Genomic DNA, 24,152 nt, shown 5'->3' on the forward strand with positions numbered 1-24,152 from the left:
GTAAGTCTATTTCTCGAATTTTCCTTTCCAAATATCCAAAATGTAATTAATGTAAATTGAGTTAACTATATTCCAATATCATTAAAATCATAGAGACGAATTTCATAACGAATAAAGAAAAAATTTTAAGCTTCAATTTTATTGTTAATATTTTGTTGTACACATGTTAAAGCGAATAATTTAGCATATGAAATTCTTACAGAACCACGTTATATTACATATGTAAACAACATATCTCCGAAGTAGTTCTTTTGAGTTTAATTTAAAGTTGTTAAAAAATAAAGATTATCTGAAAATAAATAATAATACAAAAAATTATAAAAATAAATAGAAATGTTTAACTGGATCCCATCCATCTAAAAACAGAAGCTTACAAATTAAAATTTGTATTATCACTCCACTTTTATTAAAAAGCCAAAATTACAAGACTTGTTATAATTACAAGAGTTTTGGTGTAAGTAATTAATAAAAAGAAGTCGGGTCGGGTCGGGTCAAGCCCAACTATTTTTGAATCACAAGAGTTATCTCTCAGTCTCACTAGTCACTTGCAAAGAAGCGTTGTGTGAGAGTTTTGAATAGAAAGAGTAGTTGTCTCTCATTCCCCAAATTTGGAATCACGCCGATAAAGCCAAAATTAGCCCCACGAAAAAGCTCCGACAACCAAAGTAACCATCTTTTTCCGAGGATTCATCACTTAAAGCACCATTTTGTCCACAATCACTCAACCCTAAAATCTTTTTCTCCTTTGAATCCTTTTCATGCTTCTTCTTACATTCCCCGATTTCTTTTTCCTCTGAGAAAGTGATTTCCTTTTGATTTTGATTCTTTTTTAGTCTTTCTGCAATGATTCCGTATTTTGAATTAAGGATTTATAAAAAAGCAGAGATTGGAGCTTGGTTTGTTGTCTATCATCAACTATCACAATGGGTGCTCTCAGAAGAAGAAATGTTGGTTTGATTGATTCAAAGGGTTGTTCTAAGTTGTTTCCTGTTTTACAATCTCCTCCTCTTACTACTACTTCAATGTCTCAGTCCAATGGTCCATTCTCTTCTCTTGTCATTTGTGTCACTGGTTTATCCAAAGGTAAAGACTTTGTTCCTTTTTCAATCTCTATTAGGCAGAAAGTTTGAATTTTTATGTTCCATCAATATTAAAGTTTTATTCTTCTAGACTTTCAGATTCTGTTGTTATAACTTTGGTTTTATGTTTGTAAATTTAAAGAATTTGTTCCTCTTCAATCTCCATTAGTCAGAACTCAGAAGTAGGATATTTATGTTAATCAATCTTTAGATTTCAGATGCTGTTGTGAATGTGATCTTGTTGTATTCATAACATTGGTTTTGTGTTGTGATATGTTAAATTGCTTTGTTTCTTTGCAGATGCAAGAAAACAAGTCAAGGAAGCGACAGAGAGACTCGGAGGCGAGTACACTCCTCATCTTCACCAGCGATGTACTCATTTGGTTGTTCAGATATCCTTTTTCTCATTTCTGTTGATCTTTATTCAATTTTGGTTTTGACTACAGAAACAAACATGATCACGTCCTTCTAAAGCATTTCTTTAGATAATTTGTTTCGTATCATTTTGTTACATTTTATGGTGCCTTTTGGGATGCTTAACGGAAACTTACAGCTCATGTGGACGTAAGTTTGAGCACACTTTGAAACATGGGGCAAGAAATGGTCTCTTTGTTGTTACGATTGGCTGGTTTGTAGATAGCGTCAAGAGGAACTGTAAGTTTTCAATGCTGTTTAAAATATTTGCTCAAGGATTTATAGGTTAGCCAGAGTTAGTATCATAGATTTGACCATTCAGTTTTGCTGGTTACTGCCTCAGTTTCATAGCGGTACAAATTTGTGAAAGCTTTGCTAGCAAATTCATGGACCCTTGACTTTGTGTTGACTCTTTCAACTTTATTGTTAGAGGAATAAAACCTTCTAGTCAGCAGTCCTACACTGGCTTCTCCTAGTTTGCTAAAGATATTCTGTGATCTATTATCAGCATGATATTGAAATAGTCTAAATAGTTTCAGTTCGTTTGTAGTGTATCAAACTCAATCAGAACAAATTTACTTTGGAAAAGAGAGCTCATGGATATTCTAACTAAGTTAAAAGGTTATGTGTGTCTGAAGTTGATATTTTTTTCTGTAATTTTGTAGTCAGGATGAGCGAATCACTTTACAATGTTAAACAACTTAGACAAAATTGCGAAAAGGGGGATGAGCTGAGCCGGGTTTTTGACCTCGAAACTATTTGTCGTCCTCGACAAATTCAAGCTGTACATTTTGGCACATCAACGAAGAACCACCAAGTATCTTCTTCTGGAACAGAGTCTGGCACTAGTGTAGACATGAGTCTTGCTGACCATTGCATGTATGTTGATTCAGACATTTCAGATGAACTCCGCCTTAAGGTAATTTATCACATTGGGTGCTTTTAACTTTTTGGCCAGGCTGTACAGTCTTTTCTATGAGCTTCTTTAAATAGAATGTGGTCTGTTTAGGTGTTAAAGGTTGCTGGAGAGCAAGGAGCAAAGGTCATCGATTCATGGTTTATTGGTTGCAATGCAAGTTTTGTCGTGTGTGAAGGTGCTTCTATTCAGAGATACCTTGGCCATGCCAAAACCATTGTCTCAGTGAGTTCTTCTTTATGTCATTTTTGTAGAATTGTAATGTATTCTCCAGAAGATGTACTTCCGCTTGTTTTGATATTCTATGAAAATGTGGATAATTTGATACACAATCCCATGTAAATGTGACTTGATTGCTCTGTTACTTTGTCATACTATTGACCATAGTGAGCTAGATGAGAAAGATAATCCTAGTCGATTAACAGATTTGTTTCATGATGACCTTAACATGCTTAATTTCGTTTTTTTTTTTCTTGCATCAGCCACTATGGGTTCTGAAAACAGTGGAGAAACATCGACAAAGACTTGTACACATGTCACCTGATTTAGCTAGACAGTTAGGATTAATGCTTGAAAATTTTGAAGATGGTGCGGCAAATGAGGTACTTTATCTTTTCATATGGTGTGATTTCTACTGTCCTTACAAGTTAATTTTCCCATTCTCTATCCTTGCACATAATTTCTCAGTCTTCCTACGTTTCCTTGTCCCGTCTTGTAATTTCAATTCAAGTGATGAGAGTAATAGTTGCGACCTTTCTCTGTATAAATCTCACAGAAAATTTCCGGGCAAGGTAATTCTCAAGAGGCTTTTAAATCCAGAAGTTTATCAAAACAAGAACGGAAAGAGACTGTAAATATAGCTAAAACGGGGGTTAGGAGACGACGTGCTCGCCATATGCAGGTAACTGATGATCTTTCTCTTTCTTCCCTGATGTCTTAAATTCACCATAGTGTCTGAATTTGTCTGTTCTCTTTCTGGATGTCCCATAGACTTGCCAAAACCCAATAAGACGCATAACACAGTACAGCCTGCTGGACAATATTTGCTGGACAATATCTGAAGCAGCTTCAGCCGCCACTATTTTTACTGACAGCAGCAGTCGTGACATCAGTGAACCCCAGCCTTCTGTTGTACAAGATGGGATAGATAAAGGGTTAGATCCAGTGGCTTCTTTTTCAAATTCAACCAGAGCACTAACCGAGAGGTACTGTTTCGTTCTTCGTACATCTCTTTTCCTTCATTTTTTAGATTTTACATGGCTACTTTAGAAGTAAATTGTTCCAGTGATAGTCTACTACTATCTATTGCTGCCATTGTTGCAATCCTGGAAATATCTCACTGTGGTCAACTATCTTTTTTTTCTTCCTGGGCGCTCTTCTGCAGTGAGAAGACAGAAGTGATATTTAAAGACAGCTTCCTTACAATTCTATATCCAGCTGATCGGTTCTCGGAGATGGGACCTTCTTCACGGACTTATTTCAGTGATAGTGGTTTCACTTGCCTGCAAATCTTAGACTATATCTACAGATTTTACCAGGTATAACCATCATATTCGAATGGCCAATTTCTCGTTTCAGTTCCTTTTAGTTGCTATGAAAAGGAGAGTCTTTAGAATCAATTTCTTCGTCTTAGTTAGGAACTTATGAGTGATTAGTATTTATACTATCTCTGTTGACTCACTAGGCCCATGTTACCGTTTAGTTCACAATAAGAAGATCTCTTGTGTCTATTGATTCTGCAGGAGAACTTGCCGGATCATGAAATAGAAGTTGCAATTCACACAGACTCGAGGCACGCTGACCGTCTCAGAACAGTGTATTGCAGCAAAGAGACATCAGATGAAGGATGCTTGGTTTTCCCAAGAATAGAGTTATTAGGAAGCAGGAAAAGTTTCGAAATGCTTAAGCGAGTGAATGGAGAGAACAACAGTAATGTTTATGAGCTTATGATTAGAGCTTGATTTCTCTTTTACAATACATAACTGGAAACAAGCTTTTTAAAGTACAAAATTTTACTTTTTGACTCATGAATTTGTAACTTAGTGATGCACATTAAATCTAAGAGAATTACAAATATAAGCATTTCCAGAAGAAAGGAGTATAACATATAGAGTAAAACTGTAAAAAAAAAAAAGCACCGAGAATCAACAAAACATCGTATAGATCCCGACAAAAAGATAGAAAGAGGTCTGATCGATCCTCTGATGCTACAAAAAGTATTAACTGAACAAACCTAAACATTTTATGCATACGCCTTCGTTCCTTCCTTCTTGCGGATCTCTTTCCTAACACTTTTTTTTTTCCTTCTTCATTTTCAGCTAGTCTCTTTCTCCTCTCTTCCCATGTACAGATCAGATACAACAAATGAATAGCGTGGTCACCTTTCCTTTTTTTTGTTTTCTTTTCCGGTCTTGTATCCTATATAAGTACCTGGCTTTTGTCTGTCAGTATATGATGACTCTAAGGAGACCGGCCTGTGGTTCGGAATAGTCAAGACCTTCTTCTTCGAGTAGGTAGCGCTGTACAGCAACTGGGAGTCTAGCCGGAGTGCGGGAACCCCTTGTGTGGTGGCCTGTCCCTACACATATGTAAATCTGAAGCCTCTCTTGCGTTGCTCGAGCTGTGCTCCTCAACACACTCAGTTCGTGCTTCAACACCTGAAGTGCTTCACTCACATGTAACCCATGCAAGTCTATCATTCTCTCATTCCCTCTACTGTTTCCTTGACCCACTGGGTTCCTGTTTCATTTTTTACTCATAGGCAGGTTAGAACAGAGATACTGAGAACAGGAGTTTTGTTTTTCATTTATGGAGATATCAGTGTGTGTTTCGGATAAAAGATCATGTTACAAGGAGATGCAGTGCAGGTAAAGAAGTCAAACCTCTGGCGGTAAATGGCTTCTTGAGCTTTCCCATGAGCAGCCTTCATTTGCATATTATGCAACTGTCCCTTAACACTTAGCTCTTTGGCTAAGGCCTTATTCCCAACAAGGTATGCTTGTCGTGCCTACGCTCAACCAGAAGCAACATAGAATATTGAGCGTACATGACTAAGACAGAAAGATAACAGGTTAATAAGATGACGTCGAAGTAATAAAACCGGTGAAAACCCCATCATTGACAAAAAGCTTTATAAACTATCATCATAAATTGCACGCAAGATTCCAAATACTTATGATTCACTACGCCATACACCCGAAGTATTTTCCAAAAATCAATCTGGACAATAGACCTCAAGGTTAGGCCACATTACACGGCCTTAACATTAATAGACAGGTATGTACCAAATGGAACTTCCCAGTTGCAAAAAACAACAGGTCTGCAGAACAACTAGAGGCCACATAAATGAGTAAAATGTCATTTCCAAGTATATTATACCTGTTCAAAGTACACATTCCGCAAACGTGCATAGTCACGTGCTTCCTCGCGTAACTCAGAATACATATTGCCTGTTCATCCCCAGATAAAAGAGAGAGCCAGAAATGCAACATCGTCGAATAAGATAACATATGTTCAATACAGATGTATAACAAGACTCATATAGTTATTTGTCTATGCAATAAAGTTTGTTAAAAGAAGAAACTTACCAACAGCATCCCCGGTCTCCACCCAAACAGGAGCAGGTCGAGTTTGGGCTCGACTTTGCAGCTTATCAGAATATATACTCCTCCCACGGCCACTTTTGTAAGCACCAGAATTCCTGCTAGAGCCAATAGATGAGTCTGCTGAATCATTTCGTTCATATTTCCACATACCAGAATCCTGAGATGCTAACTTCCTGACAGCAGAAACATAATCGATTGCACCAGGCTGAGAAACCGATGGTCCCGACTTGAAGAAGAACATGTTATCCTTTTCAGGAGATTGGTAATGATTTCCAGTTTGTTGCAAATCATCCCCACCAAACTGGGCAGGAATACCATGGCTATTTGAGATGCTTAGTGCAGGAAAATCCATTGGAGTTAGACTAGGAGGAGCATAAGTCTTAGGGCTTATGTTTTGATTCAAGCCACCATCCACTTGTAGCTATACAGAGAAGAAAATAAACATAGAATTTAATAACATAACATCAATAAAAGCTATGCCATATATTGAATAGGAGAATACCTCAAGCTGAGTAAGCATCTCAATTGTCAACTGCAAATCACACCCATTAGCAAAATAAACTTCTGCTAGACTCTCAGCGGCGAATCCGGGGAACTGAGAAGCGAGAAAATCCACAGGGTTCACCTCCATATCCCCTGGACTCTCAGTAATCATGTCGTTAACAAAGCCATGTCGAGATTTCCCACTAAAAGGGTTTCTTTCCCTGTCATTCCCAAGAAGCTGCTCAGCATTCATGATTTGCTTATCCCAAGGCTTTGGACTCAGTTGCATGAAACTCTGTCGCTGAGGATCTTCCCCAAATGAAGAAATGGGATATCTACTCTTATCAGCCAAGCTATTACCATTAGCATTATGTGAAGCTAATCCAGTTTGATCTGAAAAGCCATATCCTCCACTAGCAGAAGGAAACTTCTCAGCTTCATTACCGTCAAACAACGACAAGTTAGCTAGTGACAAACTACCAGATCCATAAGAATTGTCATCTTGAGTCATCAACCCAAAATCTGGAGTTATATCATCAGGAAGTTGATGACTCCAGAACTGACGTGCTTCTTCATCTGAATGATGTGACGCAGATGATTCTGTCCTGTCCAAAACCGCTTTCCCAACAGAACTAGAAGAAGCTAAAAGTCTTGTATCCAAAGTACTTGTACCTCCAGATGAAGGAGAACGTAGAGTAAACGGAACAAACTCAGCAGCATGAGGGTTTAAAGTTGTTGGCTTGATACTAGTACCACTTAGCTTTGGTTCACTTGCTTTCTTTGTTAAACTCATTCTTACAAGACTAGTAAAAATAACTGCTTTTAAACCAAAATCTGCAAAAAAAAGAGTTTGGCTTTTCTAAGTCAAATTACTCAAAGAAGAAACCTGCAAAATACTTTGCTTTAATCAAACAAATTACTCAGAGAAGAAAGGTAACACACCTGACGGTAATAGAGATACACACGTGCGTGGACTTCTCAATTCATATTACCAAAACCTAAACAAGAAAAAGAGATACATTTTCAGTGGCTACAAACTCATAAGTCAAAACCCATTGCAGCTTTTTTATAGTTCTTACCAGACAAACACATAAAGACTTAAAATTTGAAACACAACTACTAAATTCTAGAATAAGGGTATCTTTAAATGACTGAAATAAAAGAAAACCCTTTATTAAAAACAAGATTTTTAAGTAAATCCAAGATAGAAAAAAACAGATTTGTGATTTATTAAACCACACAAAAAAGAAGAACCCAAATCAAGATGAGATTCGTAGAGATAAGAATATCTCTGAAAGAAAGAGCAAACCTTTAAGGAAATGGATCCATGGAAGATAACAAGATCAGAGGTTAAAAGAAAAAGGTAAAGGCTGCTGTTGAAAACAAGATAAAGAGAGAGAAAGATGAGAAATTTTGCAGTTTGGGGTAATCGGAGAGCTTAAGCTGTTACCTCCTAGGGATTCGAGTTTTGGGGTAAGCGTCGTCTTCTTCTACTCTCTCTATAAGAGTAATTGTTTGGGGGTGTTGTTTGGCTAAAGAGGTAACACGAGCACCACAAGATTTATTTAACAAGACACCAAACCTTGCGCCTCTCGTTTTGACCTTTTTTTTTTTTAGTGACTCCATCTATCTACAACATTTATTTATTAACTACTAATGACACTTAATCCTTATCACTAAGGGTTTTAATTGTAAATTTTTGGGCTTTGATTACTTGCTTTTATTAGGTTAACTATTTCCTTTCAACTAATTTTTTTTTTTAATAAGATTTCTCTATATATTTTGAATATCCTGAATTAGCTTATTATTTTAAAAATCTAATTAAAGTTTATACAATTATATTTATATTTAGGAAAAATAATCTTCAAACTGATTGTTATTGTTAATTTGCTTTGAATTTAAGTCATCTAGGGAAAAAAGTATACTTATTGTTGATATAGATAAAATAAATATAAAAATTTAATAATTTATTACATTTATACAGCATTCTGAAACTCAAATATACCCAAACGGTTTCATATGTAATCTTGAAAACGAGAGTGCTCCGAGGAGCTCATAATTTCATTGGAATCACCAAGAATAATCTAGGGGTAGCTGCCGTACCATACATGATTTGATTTTATTGCAATTCCAATCTCCATAATAACCAACCAAGTGATCATCTACTATGTTTTAAAGAGCGAAATAACTTCAACGTTGTCCGCCCAACAAACTGGTGTATATATATATGATTTACAAACATTTATTTTATATTTCTTGTACATGACTCTTTTGTACAAAGTATTTTTGAATTATGTAAAGGAAATTAATCTAAAATACCAGAGAACTAGGATACTTATAACATCACCTTTCTTTCCTTCAAATTTTTGGAAGAATGGTCATAACTTAAGATAAGAATTGCGTTCATAGAATATGAATGCTTAATAATTCATATGAGAAAATGATGTATTTCAAATGCCATCGTTTTGCTTTGCCTTGGATTCCTTGTAAACGAGAGAATCTGAATAAGCGATGTTCACACGTCTTTTGCCTTTACGGTGATGCCTAAACTTATTTATATCAACAAACTTCTTTCCTTCTTTGTTGTTATTGCCATCATGCTTCCTAATATCAACTTCTTGGATAGACTCTAAGACCTTAACCACCTCACACATTGTAGGTCTATACTTAGGATGTTGGCTTAGACACTTGTATGCTAGGGAAGCAGCTACCTGAGCCGCTTCTGTTTTGTGCTGGTTCGCGAGCCTCGGGTCAATTATCCTCTCTAACTTTCTTTGGTCCCTTAACATAGGCCGCGCCCATTCCACTAGGCTTTGTTCCCTCCGTGTTCGGGTATTGTCCATTGACCGTTTTCCGGTTATCAGCTCTAACAAAACTACTCCAAAACTGTATACATCATTCATCGTCGTCAAATGACCTACAACACATGTAAACCATTAAAGACATATCTCAAAGAATATCGCTTCACGGTAAAAGAAATAAATTCCTTACAAAAATGTTACCAGTCATGATATATTCGGGCGCAGCATAACCTTGTGTTCCCATCACTCGGGTAGTTACATGCGTATGTTCGCCTTCAGGTCCATCTTTGGCTAGACCGAAGTCAGATAATTTGGCGTTATAGTCCTGAAATATCAAAGAGTCAGTTGAGAAATACCACTTTAATTTGATTTAATAGTGGATACAAAATTTAAAAAGGAAAAAAAAACTCACGGAGTCTAACAATATGTTAGAGGTTTTAAAGTCTCTGTAGATGACAGGTTTCTCTGCTTCATGGAGAAAAGCTAAACCTTTGGCGGCTCCGAGAGCTATCTTCATCCTTATTCCCCAAGCCATTGCTAAGCTATTTCCTGTCCCAATTCACACACTTTTCAAAGTTAGTAATACTATTGAATATTATCTAAATTATAAAAAATATATAGTTTTTTAAGAAGTTATTAATGTAGTGTACGACCCATAAATAAAGTAAGAACTTGACGAAGTTAACGTGAACCATATGGATTCTTTTCTTCAATATTTTTTATTCTTGTCATTCTATAACTAAAACGTAATTAAAGTCTTCGTGGAGTTGTTCTTTTAGGTTTAAACAGAAAAAATGTTTTGTAACGCGGTCTAGAACATATATAGCAAAAATTGAAACAACTTTTAGCAAGTTAGGTAAAAATATAGTAGATGACGTACTTCGAAAGAGCTGATTCTCCAAGCTACCTCGAGGCATGTACTCATAAACAAGAACTCTTTGCTCTTCTTCACAACAAAACCCTATCAGCTTCACAAGATGTTTGTTACTTAGTTGTCCCAAAAATAATATCTCCGCCTGCAAACAAAAATAAATTTTGTATACACTGAAAAAAAAAACTTTATGAAGAAATTTCACAAAAGATATATATATTTAATAACATACTGAAAAATGGCCAGATTCATATAGCTAATTAAGAAGATAAACCAAAATTCAAAAAATATATAAAATAATCGAGACGGTCTTCGTAATTAAATTGTTCCTTGTGAATAGAAAAGTCTTGAATGTAGACAAAAACATACATAAAGAGAAAGAAATGTTACCAGCCATTCTCTATGGCCTTGATGGCCATGAAGATCAAGAGCCTTTACAGCAACCGGTTGGGCTTCGATACCCGGTTTAACCTTATCATCAATAAACCCTTTGTAAACCGGCCCAAACCCTCCTTCCCCCAACATGTTACTTCTAGAGAAATTATGCGTAATCACTCTCAGCTCAGACAACGTGAACAAACGAAGCTTCTGCGATGTGAAGGAGTGAGAGAGATCATCCATAACCGACATGGGCGAGCTTGGATCGCTTATGTCCGATAAAGACAGCCTCTTGAACGCTGGACAAGTTCTTATTTTCATTACAGCCTTCTCCCCTCCTTCGTATTTGCTTGCGTTCTTTGCCTTGTAACACCCCAAGAACAGAGATGTCAATGATGTTTTCTTCTTCTTGAACACTGCCATTTTCAACTTCTTCTTTTGTGTTATTTGGGGAAAAAATGGAGAAAGTTAGTCTTTTACTCCTTTTGATGAATCTTTTGTAGAGTGCGTAGGTTTAGAAATTAAGGATGTTCTAGTTAACCTACTTGTCTTCAAAGTCCTCTAATTTATAGTAGTTGTTGTGTCTTATTCGTACTGACCGACCTTTGAGTTTTCAAATTTATTTATATATACAAAAAGTTTGCTTTTTTTTTTTTGTATTAGTTGTATAAAAATGTTGAAGTTATTTTTGGTGGATATATTTATATTGTTCTAAGCTCTATGCTGATATTTTTTTCAGGAGAAACACGATTCCATGTTCACATTAATCCTCACAATAATATTGAAAAATAACGCAAGTTGTTTTCTTTTTCTAATCACAATATAATCAATATTATTGATTATAAATTCATTCAGTTGTTTGTACTTAGACTTCATCTCACCAAAGTCTACGGGCTATATAATTTTGCTTATATATTCAATGAATTGAAAATTGTCTCTCGCTCTACATTCCAAATACGATCTCTCGTTTCATTATAGACTTAGTTCTGTCTAATAGTTTTTGTTGTAATAATTTAGGTAATTTAAAAATGATTTTGTGAATTTAATGGTGTCTCTCTATATTCCACTATCTCGATTTCTAGTTTCATAAGACTAATTAGTTATTTACTAATAGTTTTTGTTCTAATAATTTAGGCAATTAATTTAAAAATGATTTGGTATACATTTCAGGCTGGCAAATAAATATTACGTATAAAGAAGATTTGATTCGCCTTGTTGAAAGGAGAATGAGATGATTAGGCCATAATTGGATGTCCGTTGACTTTGTTTCTTCCATGATTAAAATTTAAGAAGTAAGGAAGAGAAACAAATTTGAACCATTGATTTTGTTACTCTTAACTAAATAATCATTTATTCAATAACTAAAGGTCGGTTGGTCTTCAGGTACGAACGTTCTTCTATACTAACTTGTAAATTGTAAACGTAACAGATTGTGCAGTAGAGATTGCGGTTACAAATGTTTGACAACGATCACAAAAATTGTTTAACACCGCGTATTCTTCCGCCAACGTTTGCGGCAGCGGGTGGTTAAAAATTACACTATTTTTAAGTTTTAAATTCAAATAAATTTAATAACTTTTTTGACTCTTGGAGTCATGCTCTGAACACAAATGATTCATTTTCCGGAGAACATAAGTGCATTGTATCCGTCTAATCGTCCCAACATACTTCACTATAAATGTAATTTAATACTAACAATTAAATTGAAGTGTTGTTCGTCGCATGCATGTATGTACGTACAATAATTATATAGTTTCATTATCATAGAACTGTCGGGGAAATTGTGAATCATCACCAGCCGCCACATGAACTTATTTGCCGTTGTTCTGGTTTAAGGCTGGTAAGATTTATTCGGCGGCTGTAGGCCTGTAGCCCTTGAAATATGGTAGACAAGATCGTCCATATAATTAAGATTTTGTTTTTCACTTCTAAATTAATTAATGGGTGACTTGGGCGATTTTGTATTGTTGTTTAGTGGCTAGAAAGAAAACTTTTAACGATAAATTTACTTATGCAAAAATTATATTAGTTTAGTTTAGCAACTTTATATGTACTTAATTAGTAAAATAATACATTTAAATGTAAACTATTTGTACATATTAATGTTGTCCAAACAATATGCACTTTTTGAATTTTTTTACTGTATTCTCCACCTAGTTTTTCTAATTCATCCAAGCATTTTGATGAATTTGCATGTCTCCATAGATGAATTAGTATCTACTATCTCTAAAAACTCAATCTCCACCGAAGATATTGCTTAACCAATGTGCTCCTAGACCAAATCCAAAACCTTAGCCGCTTCATACTTAACATCCACTTTTGTAGCATCCTCAAACTGTTTTACAACCTTTTCAACCGGGACACAATCGCCTTGTCTTAGTAGTGAAGCGTAGGTTAATCATGGATGATGATTTTTGTTCTTTGACAACATCTGGTAAGGTTTTTGGTTTATGGCTCACCCTTTTTACTTTTTCGGTCTTTCTTATATAGTGTTTTGGTGGGTTTTTTCTCGTTCATTTTTCACGACCTTCTTATCCTATTACTAGGGTCATTAAATTGTTCGTTAGGTTAAAGAGATTTACAATATGAAACCGATTATGTCCATTAAAACGTGAATAAGACAGAAAAGAGCACCAAGAAAATGAAAAATAATTTAATGTATGTTCAGGAAATCCTATGAAAACATAATGATTGATCGGGTTTATTGGTTTTGTAGCTGGTGGTTTAAGTGGTTAGGGAAGCTATGTATTTATAATTTATTGATTCAATATGGTTTTGCATCTGAAATATATTTAAGCCCAACCAATAAATATACCATCACTCGCCAAGACCGTTTCTCAGTGGAAACATTTTGTGAGAAGTTCAAGTCGATGTTAATGATTGTAAGGATTTAACGGATGTGATGTTTTTGTAGGTTGAAGATTTAAAGTACTATATGATATGTTGTGTTTTTATCGATTTTGAATCTTTATTTTCTTTCCTAAATCAAAACTGCAATATATTTCCTAAGCTAGCAAAACCCATTCTAGATATAAGTAGAGTCCAGCTTGTAATGCAACTGCAAAGCAAAAATCAAGATATTTCGATACAAGGACTTGATGTCATAAAATTCCAAATTTGTTTTGTCTTGCCACACTTAGTAATTCTCTTCCAATAATGGTTAACTTAATAGTATATAAAATAAAAATGCATATAGGTTCCGTAATTAATCTTCTTTATCGTCACGAGAGGCACATCTTTTTTCAACATTTGACCACTCTCTCTCTCTCTCTCTCAGGACCTTTCGGCGTAATTTCGTCTTCCCCTTTGCTTAACATTTTCTTTCTTTCTTTTTGACCAAATATTAAAAATATATCCATTTTTATTTTATTTTTAATTAAATTCATAATTTGCATTTTATGTATTTATAATAAAAAGGAGAGAATAAATCCAAAAGAGTGAAGCAAAAACATTAAAGCGGAAAGAAAGTGGTAAAACAATAATAGAAACAGGAGAAGCAGAAGTACTACTTCTTCTTCTTCTGCTCTCTTCTCAGACCTTGTTTTGTACTTTCTTCTTCTTCTTCTTCTTCTTGTTTGCGAACTCCGATATCTTCTTCACTACCTTTGACTCCATTTCTTTTTCTTCTTCAGGTGAATTCTACTTTACTTTTCTTCTTACCCCAAATTTACTCTTTTGGGTTTTATGAAAGTTTTGTTTTTTATTACTCAGATCTTGTCCTAGTTCTCCTCCTTGTTCTGTTGTTTTTCTGTTTCGTTTCGAATTGGTTTTGTTTTTCAAGTTTAGGGTTTTGTAGATCAGTTCGTCGTTACTGTAGATTGGAAATGAAAATTATGATTCTTTGGATCTGATTATAGCAGTTCAAGTGTGAACTCTATCTATTACTTGATTTGCTATCTCACAGTTTTTGAATTTCTTAATGGTGTTAGCTACTCGACTTTTAGAGCTCATTTTCTTAACTACTGAACTTGTTTCATTTGAGAGGTACTAATCCAGTATATATTATAAAGTTTAATGCTTTTTCTTACTTGCATTCTTTGAACATGTTTGCTATTTTGGTGAGTGAAACTTTATGTATATTTATGAATTTTGAGCTAAAGTATTGATTGTTTCATAAGTAGGTGTAGGCATTGTCTTGTTATGAGAAGCAACTGTAGCTGGAAGCTCAAGTATTTGTTTTTAGCTGTGGAGCTTGAATCTTGATAGTTTTCGACTTCTATGTTATTACCTGTGGGGATATAGAAACAATCATGGGCTTACTCTGCAGTAGAAGTCGACATCATACTGAAGATACTGATGAGAATACACAGGTTGACTTAAGAGCTCTTGTAACACTCGATGTATGGGAGCATTATTTCTGATACTTCAAGAGTTAACTTGGTTTGTATTAATCTACAGGCTGCTGAAATCGAAAGACGGATAGAGCAAGAAGCAAAGGCTGAAAAGCATATTCGGAAGCTTTTGCTACTTGGTATGTAGACCTTGGATTAGAAATGTGAATGGCATGCCTTGATGAATCTTTTGGTAATAGTTTTCCTCTAATTTTCTGACTTGTGTTTTGTAAAGGTGCTGGGGAATCTGGAAAATCTACAATTTTTAAGCAGGCAAGTCCACAAGGAAAATTGATTGTACTCTTTACTTAAATTTACTTATGAATCCTGCTAATTGAATGATACAAATTTACTAATTTGCAGATAAAACTTCTATTCCAAACGGGATTTGATGAAGGAGAACTAAAGAGCTATGTTCCAGTCATTCATGCCAATGTCTATCAGACTATAAAAGTATGCAATACTTGAAATGACTGTGTCGGTTTTATCCTTCTAATTGGCGGTGTTTTCGAGTTCTTTTGGATTTACAATCTAGAGAATCATTTATATGAGTAATCAAATTTTTTTCATATGTTGATCTTGGTATATTGTACATGTAGCTTAATAGCTACTCTATATTGTTGAACAGTTATTGCATGATGGAACAAAGGAGTTTGCTCAAAATGAAACAGATTCTGCTAAATATATGTTATCTTCTGAAAGTATTGTAAGTGGTTAGATTCATAGGTCACTTGAGCTGTCTTTGTTAGAGTTTTGAGTCTTGTGAGTACCTTGTCTTATGGTAGTCAACTTATTATCGTAATATCAGGCAATTGGGGAGAAACTATCTGAGATTGGTGGTAGGTTAGACTATCCACGTCTTACCAAGGACATCGCTGAGGGAATAGAAACACTATGGAAGGATCCTGCAATTCAGGTGTGTTTGTGTGTGTGTGTGCACGTTTTATTTACTATTGCACTCAAAGTTGAATACATGATTTAAACGTTTCATTTTGTAGGAAACTTGTGCTCGTGGTAATGAGCTTCAGGTTCCTGATTGTACGAAATATCTGATGGAGAACTTGAAGAGACTATCAGATATAAATTATATTCCAACTAAGGTATAACCAAAGTATCATTCTTTGTTGAAAACATTTCAAGTAATGATCTTAAAATGGTTGAATAAAACTCATTGGATCAGCCTCGGAGGATCAATGTATTAACAAACAGAAGCCTTTTGCTTTCCATATTAGCCTAGTTGAGCTAGCATTTTCAGAGACCAGAGTCAATATGCAATTTCTGTGACATGTGTCTTCCGGAATGTGTTGTCATTGGTGCATTTTTTCTATGTTGGTGTTTCAGGAGGATGTACTTTATGCAAGAGTTCGCACAACTGGTGTCGTGGAAATACAGTTCAGGTACCAACTACTTTTTGTTTTACCCTTTTTCCTGTTTGATTGTTAGTCTTTCATAGATGAGTAATTGTTTGATAAGCTCTAAGTGTTAGTCTGGTTCACTAGGCAATATGATTAGCTAGGCGGTTTGTAGTAGCTGTGTTAACAGCTCAGCAACAATCTTGTTAATGTAGTCTCTCTGCGATGTGTAAGTTATTTGGTGAAATGAATAAAAGTGTTTACGGATTCGATTCCTATGATTGCCACTAAGATGTACTAATAGAACATATGAATTCCATACCAATATCAAACTTGTTGTTGTGGTGAATCTACTTGTAATGATCCGTTACCAAAGATGAATTCACAAATGGTATATGAGATAAAGCTTCGTTTATGCAGCCCTGTGGGAGAGAATAAAAAAAGTGGTGAAGTGTACCGATTGTTTGACGTGGGTGGACAGAGAAATGAGAGGAGGAAATGGATTCATCTGTTTGAAGGTGTAACAGCTGTGATATTTTGTGCTGCCATCAGCGAGTAAGCTCACTTCATTATAAATTATAAGATATCCTCGTACTGTCCACATATTGCCAAAACATTAACTGAGTTTTGATCATAGGTACGACCAAACGCTCTTTGAGGACGAGCAGAAAAACAGGATGATGGAGACCAAGGAATTATTCGACTGGGTCCTGAAACAACCCTGTTTTGAGGTTTTTAGTTACATTTTTATCTCATCTTTTAAAAATTTAAAGACACTCTTGAGATGGGTTTGGTTACAAAAACTTGGTTCTCTTTACGCAGAAAACATCCTTCATGCTGTTCTTGAACAAGTTCGACATATTTGAGAAGAAAGTTCTTGACGTAAGAAGAACTAAAGCATATTTATTTGTTTTGATAGGCAAGCAAGTCTTTTTGTTCAATAACGCTTTCTTATTCAATGTGCATAGGTTCCGTTGAACGTTTGCGAGTGGTTCAGAGATTACCAACCAGTTTCAAGTGGGAAACAAGAGATTGAGCATGCATACGAGTAAGCTTGTCTCCAAACTTTACTGATTCCCGCCAAACTGTTACCGTTATATGACCTTATTTTTAATTTGGATTCAGGTTTGTGAAGAAGAAGTTTGAGGAGTTATATTACCAGAACACGGCGCCGGATAGAGTGGACAGGGTATTCAAAATCTACAGGACGACGGCTTTGGACCAGAAGCTTGTAAAGAAAACGTTCAAGCTCGTAGATGAGACACTAAGAAGGAGAAATTTACTGGAGGCTGGCCTTTTATGACCTTATTATTACATATCTCTAGTAAATTACCTCTCCTTATTATTATAAGAAAAACTCGAAAACTGAATGACCGTGTAATTTATCTTTCGGGACAAAAGACTTAGCGATTCAAAATCTAATGTGTCTCGATGGCTACGACTAGTTTCTATTTTATCATTGTTTTTGTTAACATTCCTCTGTCTTTGACTTCTTATTTTTTTTTCTCATCAAAAACATCTCATTTTGATCTTGTTTTTGGGGTTATATTATTATTAAAATGAGGCATCCACATCCCGAAATCTAGAAAGTGAAACACAACACAAAACGTAACTTTATCAGTACTAAAAAGTTTTGGAATGTTCCTAACATGAAAAAGTTCTTACATTAAAAAAAAGTATGGGGGTGAAACTGAACAAATACAAAATATGATGTAAAAACTGAAATAAAAGTAAAACACATGGGGTCTACCGTGATTTCAGAACATTCGAAAAAGCGACTTTAAAAATAATTGCACCGAAGAAAGAAGAACCCTGAAAGCAAAAAACTCTTCGCCGTTGTTGTTTCTTACGTCAAAGAATATTCCTTCTTCTCTTTCGTTAATAGATCCCAAAAAAAAAAAAAAGCTTCATTGATTCTTCTTCCTCTGTTTTTGATTCCGTTTTCGAGCAATCCTCTGAAACATGTATGTTGTTGTTCTCTCTTTCTTCCAATGGTGTTCTGATTTTGCTTTTTCTGTTATACGATAATGATAACAATCGCTTCTTAGTTTGATTAATACGAAACTCTCAAAGATCACGAAATTGGTTTTGTTAGGGAACCATTTAGATCAAGGCTTGTTTGTGATTGTTGTTGTTGATTCAGCTTTGATTTGATTCGTTAGCCATTGATTTTGATTTGAGAATTTGTCTTTGTTTGATTTTTCTTGCAGAATCTTTGGTACAATTGGAGTTATATTCAAAAGCTTATAAATGTCAAATATGGATCCTAATTCAGTTTTACCTAAGAGAAGTTTCTTACAACATGAGTTGTTTTCACAATTACATATACCTGGAAGCTTAGCTTTCGAAGCATTTAGTTGTATCTCTAAGTTTACAGGAGCTTTGCTTTGTTGGTTTTCACATGGAAACTTGCAAAAAGAAGTATCTAAACATCAATGGGGATTAACTTGTAAGAGCCGTGATTCTTTAAAACATGTGTTTGAACATAGGAACGTCTCTGTGTTCCCATTTCACTATGTATCAAAAGATATTAGTCCTGGCTTCTTTGGAAACATATCTAAATCCACTATTCAGCATTTTGTTAATGAAGCTGAGAGGCTACATTCGTGTTCTTTGCTCTCTTTGGCGGCTGCGATGATACCGTCTTTGAATGTCATGTAAGTTTAGTAATATTGTTTAGTGCTAAAACTCTCTTTGGGGAAGTTTCTGATTGTAGATTTTATTAGGTCTGCAAATGGACTTGCTCTGCCACTAGGGAGTAATGATGTTAAACTTAGGGAGAACATTGAACATAGGACTTGTCCGGAGAACACTGAACATAGGACTTGTCAGGTGGGATGTGAAGAATATAGTGGTTTGAGTTTTCAAAAATTAGACTGGACAAGACAATCAGTGGAGCCTAGGACGGGGATCGAGTTCCCGATGTTGTTGAAGGAGAATGCTTCGCGATCGAATTCTGAGGTTCTTATAGCTTTTTCTTCCTCAGTTTGTTATTCTTTGTCATTACAACTTATGTTAGAGTCACCAAAGAAGAGATTTGATTTAAATTTCGAAAAGTTAATACGTTTTGAATTCATCATAATTTAAGGTGCTTGTTGCAACGGGATCTCGGACAATGAAAATTATCAGAATTAAATCTCTAAAAGTATATGCATTTGGTTTTTGTAAGTGCATTCTAGCTTTGTATCTTTCTATATATATGGAACAATTTGTCATCTTTTGCTTCTAACTTGAACTTCTCTGGATTAGATGTTCACCCTTCCTCGGTCTGTCAGAAGCTTGGCCGAAAGTATGCCTCGGTTCCAGCAAGCAAACTTGACAAATGCGATGACTTATACAAAGACCTTCTTAGGTATTATAGCAATCTTTTTCATATTATTAGAATTGTGCACTTTTATTTGTTTGAAGTCCACTCTAATCTGATTTAGTTGGTGTAGCTTTGATTGGACATTTCGTCTGAAAGTCTTTTATTTGAGTTTTTTTCAGGGAGGATATTGTTATGAGTGTGAGGCTTGTGGTTAACTACAATGGCTTGAAGATCAATACTGTGAGAGAGTAAGTGGAAGTTGCTACATATTGAACATCTTGTATTGTTTTGAACTATGTTCATGAATCGTGAAGGTGTTATGGTCCTTAATTGATTCTCACTTTTAGTTTCTTTTATTTTAATCTATTTACTTGCCATTTGATGATTTGAGGCGCATTACACTGATAGATGGCAAATTAATCCCTTCCCTTGTTTGTCTATGTTTTCAGTGTTTTCGAGAAATCTCTGCGTGCTCGCTTGGTTAAGGTAAATGATACACCGAGTGTAGTTTGTACTCTGATAAGCACTGTGGATTACGCTTTGCTACATCATACGCTTCTCCATTTTTATTGCAGGCAAATCCAAAAACTGATTTCAATTGTTTGAATGATTTTGGTTCATTCTTTAGACAAGACATTCCAATACCCGCGGTACATAATGGCTAATGCTTACACTCACACTTTACATATAAACATACATAAAAGGAGTATGACTCATTTTAGTGGCTCATTTGCAGGGAACAATAATAGACTTTCGGCGAACAGAAGATGGACAGCTAATCACAGAGAGTGAGTAATAATTATGAAGCTTCCTTCTCTATGCAATTTATTGTATACCTGACCTGAACATGGCCAACGTTTGCAGTTGGTGGTAACCTGATTGGAGCTGTCCGAAGCAAGGATCTTTGCAGTTAGTTCTTCATTCTAATTATTTGTTTTCTCGTTTTTGTTTGCGTACTAAAAGTCCAAGGGCTCTGAGATTTGTGTACATTGCAGGAGCATTTTTTGGTATGTACATTGGAGATGTTCCGGTGTCAGAGCAGACAAAGGAGGAGATTGGTAGAAAAGTGGTGGGAATCATAAAGAGATGCTGAAATCAATTACTTGTTAGATTTCCAATTGCCTCTGAGTTTTAGAAGAAGGCAATTGGGTTAGATTTACGCGGTCATGTCTAGATATTGTCAATCAAAATACTTTGTAAGCAGCTTGGAGGAAGTTATGTCTTAAGTTGTATTAGATAGTCTTGATTTTTATGTTCTAGTTCGTTATGATTGTCCAATATGCAAATTGTGAAACTGGTTGACAAGAAATGAGATCCAACATTTAATATTAAAAAATATAAAACAAAATTTCAAATTCAATTAATGATTACATATGAAACGTTTGAAGAAAATAGAACATGATTTCCTATGATCTTCAGTCGGCTAAGTACAAATAAACTCTCCATCTCTAAATGAAATAAGAGTTTTGTTGCTCTTCTTGGATCTTAATCTGAAACAAGATATTAAAATTTTGTAAAATTTCAATAACATTTGAATTTTTAGAATAAATCTTATTTAATTTATTATATGTTAATATGCAATCACCTTTATGGTTTTTTTGATATGGTTGAGAGAATTGACTAAATATTCTTCCATGATATTAAGTCCTTGCAAATCTGTAACTTTATTCGGGCTTTCCCAGTTCCTTTAAAATTAGTAAATACTTGTGTTAGTAAACAAATATTGGTTAAAATTTATAAGAATATTTTATTGAATCTTCATTAGTATTTTTTTTTGTTACCTCAAAATTACCATCTTCTCAGCATACAATTCCTTGAGTTCTCTCAGTTTGGTGACCTTATTATCATCCTAAATTTTCAATAATTATGATATTAAATAAACAATTACTAAAAGGAAACAATATCTTCGTCACAAATTTTTTTAATAAATATTTTTGTACCTGAATCACTTCATCACTGCAAGAAATATAGCAAAATTAGATCTAGTATGTTGAATAATCTATATTCATGTGTTTGAGTATAAACAATATCATACCTTTCAGATAAATATTGATTTTTAGACGAAAATTGATCCATTTCAGACAAAAATTGATCATTTTCAGGCGAAAGTTGATTATTTTCAGGCGAAAATTGATCATTTTCAGTGGATATTTCGGTATTGTTCTCGTTCACCAATTTTTTCAGCGTCTATACATATAAAAAAAAAAAAAATAAGAAACATTTATACAAAAAGAGAGAGAGAAAAAACTTATTTGTTTGTTAATATCTTAAGTTGGGTAAATCTTCTAGCATTTAAATAATATTTTACTTTTTATTAAAAATAAACCTATATCAATTACATAAAAACTTAGATGTGAATATAGCACCAATTAAAAAATCATATCCCCAATTATTAATCTTGGCATATGAAATCAGATTTTAATTTAATTGATAATGTAAAGTAATGAGAAAATCATACCTTTATTGTGTAAGCTCTCCTAAATGCATACATAAGAATCAAAATCAGCAGAAATTAGTTATTTTATAAAATAAAGAGAACAAAACAAAACCATGCCTATGTACTTATGTAATAATTATATAAAAATATGAAAGATCACACCTCTCTTCCCGTTCTTGTAATGAAAGCATGCAAAACCTCTCAAGGATTGTATGGAATGATCTGCAATATCAAAATCATATGATTACGTAATTAGTAGATATCTTCGCAGGAGTTTTAAGAATGTATTGATAATTTCAATCATAACTAACAAATTAATGATTTTATAATAAACTTCATATTGGATATGTAGCCTAATGGTTCATGTTGTTGAAAAACAATACAAAATATTACACTCCCTATTACAATTGTTTTTTAATCATCATTTTTTATATTTTTGTAAATTACAGCAATTACCATGTCACTCCTAATTCTAAGTAATTAAGAAAGAAGAAAAATGAATCTAAATTATAATTGTTTCAAAACTCTTTTATGAAAATAAAAACAAGAACAAGTGCAAAATATTTGATATATCCACGATAATTTAGCGCGCTATTATAAATTGAGCAAATAATAATTGATTACGGATATAAATTTAGAACTTATAGATTAAACAAACAAAAAAAATCTAAAGACAACAATAGTTTATTTTTATTTTTAATTTATCAGTTGTTGAAATATGATAGTATATATGTCATGTTGAAATAAATAAATTTTTTTTTTTGAAAACTTCATTTCAGAATGATTTATACCTAGAACGAGTGTTAAAAACTGTAGGCTTCTCGGTGGGAGAAACAACAATTAACATTATATCCGAGTCGCATAACAATGCTACTTCTTCTGCCTTTTTAAAAAGACCTTTTTTACGTTTTGAAAATTTGCTACTTCTCTCTTTTAGGGACTCTATTCTCTTCAATTTTAGTTTTTTCCTCCCCATATTTTCTTTAACTATTTGTTTATTTTTATTTTTGATTGTTCTCTTCATATCTATATAAATAAGGTTTAGAGGAAGTTTATCTTGGGAGTAATTAAGATGAGATTAGAGAAAAATCTTCATTAGATTAATGTGTTATTTAATAGCTATTATTGTCTTTGAAACTTCTAGATTTGGTTTCATAGATTTTGATAGATGTCATTAGTATCCCACAAAACAAACCATGTGTTTTTTTCTTGGAACAAAAGTAGAAGTTGAATCTAAATTGGTTATGATTATTTTGACTTTTCTTCTAAATTTAGGTTTACTGAGTTACATGTATCATAATATTAAATATTCATAAAATTATATGATCACGTATATCACAAAATTAAATAATTTTAATTAGTTTGACACTATGATGATATATTTCTAAACTTTAACTAATTTTCCTAAATATAGTTTTTGCTAAATAATAATTAGATTGTCTTCCATTTTTATTGATAATTACTCTAATTTACAAATGCCTTGTGAAACTAAACTCTCTTTAAAAAAATGTTTGGTTAACTATTTTTAAAAAAACATTTCATAACAATTAATATATCATCGCTTTTTCCTAAACCCTAAACCCTAAACCCTAGGGTTTTCTTTTATTTTGTAAATGAAGAAAAATTATTCTAAATAAAAACTGGAAAAATGAAATTCAAAATTATCTGGAGACTTTCACTTTATAAATAAAGTTTTTTTTTTTGCCAAAAAAATAAAAATAAAAATAAAGTTTTTTTTGTTAAAGAGTTTTGTGTTTAAGTTTTAAGAAAATATTGGTAATTTCATAAGCATAGTTCTAAGCAATATTGGTCATTCGTAAATATAGTTTTAAGGTAATATTGGTAATTTTCTAAGCATAGATTTAAGCAAACATTGATAATTTCATAAGCGTACCCAACATTAACGATTCTATAATAACACTTCCTAGTGGACATGTAGCCGAATGTGGCATGTTGTTGAAGAAAAAGTTACCATATTCTAATTTTTAGTTTAAATTATCATTTATATATTGCAACTTTTTACCATGTTAGTCCTTTATAGTTTAAAACAAAAAAATGATATTATGTTTATTATTGTTAGAACATATTACTTTGAGAAAACTTATGTTCAATTTTATTTTTTTTGAAAATAATAAAAAATTATCTAACAAAGATTATGTAAGAAAGGATAGGGCTTCC

At 33.7% G+C, this 24,152-nt stretch overlaps 6 protein-coding genes across 17 annotated transcripts; 3 read left to right on the plus strand and 3 right to left on the minus strand.

Annotated features, from left to right (window-relative positions):
• The first annotated feature begins 552 nt into the window (after window positions 1–552).
• Window positions 553–4,527, plus strand: AT2G26270 (BRCT domain DNA repair protein). The gene is made up of 10 exons (NM_001336048.1): window positions 553–1,083; window positions 1,380–1,471; window positions 1,631–1,733; window positions 2,159–2,412; window positions 2,503–2,634; window positions 2,892–3,011; window positions 3,185–3,310; window positions 3,400–3,614; window positions 3,794–3,947; window positions 4,152–4,527. Exons 1-10 carry the CDS (start codon window positions 924–926, stop codon window positions 4,368–4,370), a joined length of 1,575 nt encoding a protein of 524 aa, NP_001318290.1. The 5' UTR covers window positions 553–923; the 3' UTR covers window positions 4,371–4,527.
• On the minus strand, window positions 4,437–8,135 carry CID7 (CTC-interacting domain 7). Of its 7 annotated transcripts, none has more exons than NM_128185.3 (7): window positions 7,948–8,108; window positions 7,440–7,495; window positions 6,517–7,331; window positions 5,997–6,435; window positions 5,788–5,858; window positions 5,292–5,416; window positions 4,437–5,148 (listed from the first exon to the last, which is right to left on the minus strand). In NM_128185.3, the coding sequence occupies exons 3-7, from the start codon at window positions 7,288–7,290 to the stop codon at window positions 4,854–4,856; spliced, it is 1,704 nt and encodes a 567-aa protein (NP_180196.1). In that variant the 5' UTR covers window positions 7,291–7,331; window positions 7,440–7,495; window positions 7,948–8,108; the 3' UTR covers window positions 4,437–4,853. The 7 variants fall into 7 exon arrangements, with proteins under 7 accessions (NP_180196.1, NP_001324896.1, NP_001324897.1 ...); NM_001336050.1 differs by having other exon boundaries at window positions 7,807–8,108; NM_001336049.1 differs by having other exon boundaries at window positions 4,437–5,416; window positions 7,807–8,108.
• A 553-nt stretch (window positions 8,136–8,688) lies between these two features.
• On the minus strand, window positions 8,689–11,142 carry ARSK1 (root-specific kinase 1). Its single transcript, NM_128186.3, has 5 exons — window positions 10,560–11,142; window positions 10,179–10,314; window positions 9,711–9,847; window positions 9,500–9,623; window positions 8,689–9,414 (listed from the first exon to the last, which is right to left on the minus strand). Exons 1-5 carry the CDS (start codon window positions 10,968–10,970, stop codon window positions 8,948–8,950), a joined length of 1,275 nt encoding a protein of 424 aa, NP_180197.1. The 5' UTR covers window positions 10,971–11,142; the 3' UTR covers window positions 8,689–8,947.
• A 2,564-nt stretch (window positions 11,143–13,706) lies between these two features.
• Window positions 13,707–17,813, plus strand: GP ALPHA 1 (G protein alpha subunit 1). Of its 2 annotated transcripts, none has more exons than NM_001336055.1 (14): window positions 13,707–14,531; window positions 14,669–14,857; window positions 14,946–15,018; window positions 15,114–15,151; window positions 15,242–15,331; window positions 15,507–15,584; window positions 15,687–15,794; window positions 15,877–15,978; window positions 16,220–16,275; window positions 16,651–16,785; window positions 16,868–16,961; window positions 17,053–17,112; window positions 17,199–17,278; window positions 17,356–17,813. In NM_001336055.1, the coding sequence occupies exons 2-14, from the start codon at window positions 14,798–14,800 to the stop codon at window positions 17,531–17,533; spliced, it is 1,152 nt and encodes a 383-aa protein (NP_001325056.1). In that variant the 5' UTR covers window positions 13,707–14,531; window positions 14,669–14,797; the 3' UTR covers window positions 17,534–17,813. The 2 variants fall into 2 exon arrangements, with proteins under 2 accessions (NP_001325056.1, NP_180198.1); NM_128187.3 differs by having other exon boundaries at window positions 13,707–14,179.
• Window positions 17,814–18,013: 200 nt separating this feature from the next.
• Window positions 18,014–20,881, plus strand: FAP2 (Chalcone-flavanone isomerase family protein). 5 transcript variants are annotated; one of them, NM_128188.5, is made up of 11 exons: window positions 18,014–18,194; window positions 18,441–18,887; window positions 18,957–19,191; window positions 19,319–19,394; window positions 19,480–19,582; window positions 19,717–19,785; window positions 19,987–20,023; window positions 20,113–20,187; window positions 20,274–20,325; window positions 20,402–20,446; window positions 20,533–20,881. In NM_128188.5, exons 2-11 carry the CDS (start codon window positions 18,481–18,483, stop codon window positions 20,628–20,630), a joined length of 1,197 nt encoding a protein of 398 aa, NP_180199.3. In that variant the 5' UTR covers window positions 18,014–18,194; window positions 18,441–18,480; the 3' UTR covers window positions 20,631–20,881. The 5 variants fall into 5 exon arrangements, with proteins under 5 accessions (NP_180199.3, NP_001189606.1, NP_001318291.1 ...); NM_001202677.1 differs by lacking the exon at window positions 20,113–20,187 and having other exon boundaries at window positions 20,533–20,860; NM_001336056.1 differs by having other exon boundaries at window positions 18,031–18,194; window positions 20,402–20,864.
• Window positions 20,882–22,099: 1,218 nt separating this feature from the next.
• Window positions 22,100–22,998, minus strand: AGL33 (AGAMOUS-like 33; the record flags this gene model as incomplete). Its single annotated transcript, NM_128189.1, has 2 exons — window positions 22,100–22,196; window positions 22,766–22,998. 2 exons carry the CDS (start codon window positions 22,996–22,998, stop codon window positions 22,100–22,102), a joined length of 330 nt encoding a protein of 109 aa, NP_180200.1.
• Between the last annotated feature and the right edge of the window lie 1,154 nt (window positions 22,999–24,152).

Source organism: Arabidopsis thaliana, chromosome 2 (genome assembly GCF_000001735.4).
Source record: "Arabidopsis thaliana chromosome 2, partial sequence".
In the NCBI taxonomy this organism is placed as follows: Eukaryota; Viridiplantae; Streptophyta; class Magnoliopsida; order Brassicales; family Brassicaceae; genus Arabidopsis; species Arabidopsis thaliana.

Bases quoted from the DNA above. Each gene is read 5' to 3' on its own strand.
- AT2G26270 (NM_001336048.1), top strand. From the start codon at position 924: ATGGGTGCTCTCAGAAGAAGAAATGTTGGTTTGATTGATTCAAAGGGT. The intron at 2,635-2,891 runs GTGAGTTCTTCT...TTCTTGCATCAG, and splicing joins ATGCCAAAACCATTGTCTCA to CCACTATGGGTTCTGAAAAC. The intron at 3,615-3,793 runs GTACTGTTTCGT...GCTCTTCTGCAG, and splicing joins ACCAGAGCACTAACCGAGAG to TGAGAAGACAGAAGTGATAT.
- CID7 (NM_128185.3), bottom strand. From the start codon at position 7,290: ATGAGTTTAACAAAGAAAGCAAGTGAACCAAAGCTAAGTGGTACTAGT. The intron at 5,859-5,996 runs GTAAGTTTCTTC...GGGGATGAACAG, and splicing joins GGAGACCGGGGATGCTGTTG to GCAATATGTATTCTGAGTTA. The intron at 5,149-5,291 runs GTTTGACTTCTT...AAAATGAAACAG, and splicing joins GAAGCCATTTACCGCCAGAG to GAACCCAGTGGGTCAAGGAA.
- ARSK1 (NM_128186.3), bottom strand. From the start codon at position 10,970: ATGGCAGTGTTCAAGAAGAAGAAAACATCATTGACATCTCTGTTCTTG. The intron at 10,315-10,559 runs GTAACATTTCTT...TTTTGTTTGCAG, and splicing joins AAGGCCATAGAGAATGGCTG to GCGGAGATATTATTTTTGGG. The intron at 9,624-9,710 runs GTGAGTTTTTTT...TTGATATTTCAG, and splicing joins CTAACATATTGTTAGACTCC to GACTATAACGCCAAATTATC.
- FAP2 (NM_128188.5), top strand. From the start codon at position 18,481: ATGTCAAATATGGATCCTAATTCAGTTTTACCTAAGAGAAGTTTCTTA. The intron at 19,786-19,986 runs GTAAGTGGAAGT...CTATGTTTTCAG, and splicing joins AAGATCAATACTGTGAGAGA to TGTTTTCGAGAAATCTCTGC. The intron at 20,188-20,273 runs GTACATAATGGC...GCTCATTTGCAG, and splicing joins AAGACATTCCAATACCCGCG to GGAACAATAATAGACTTTCG.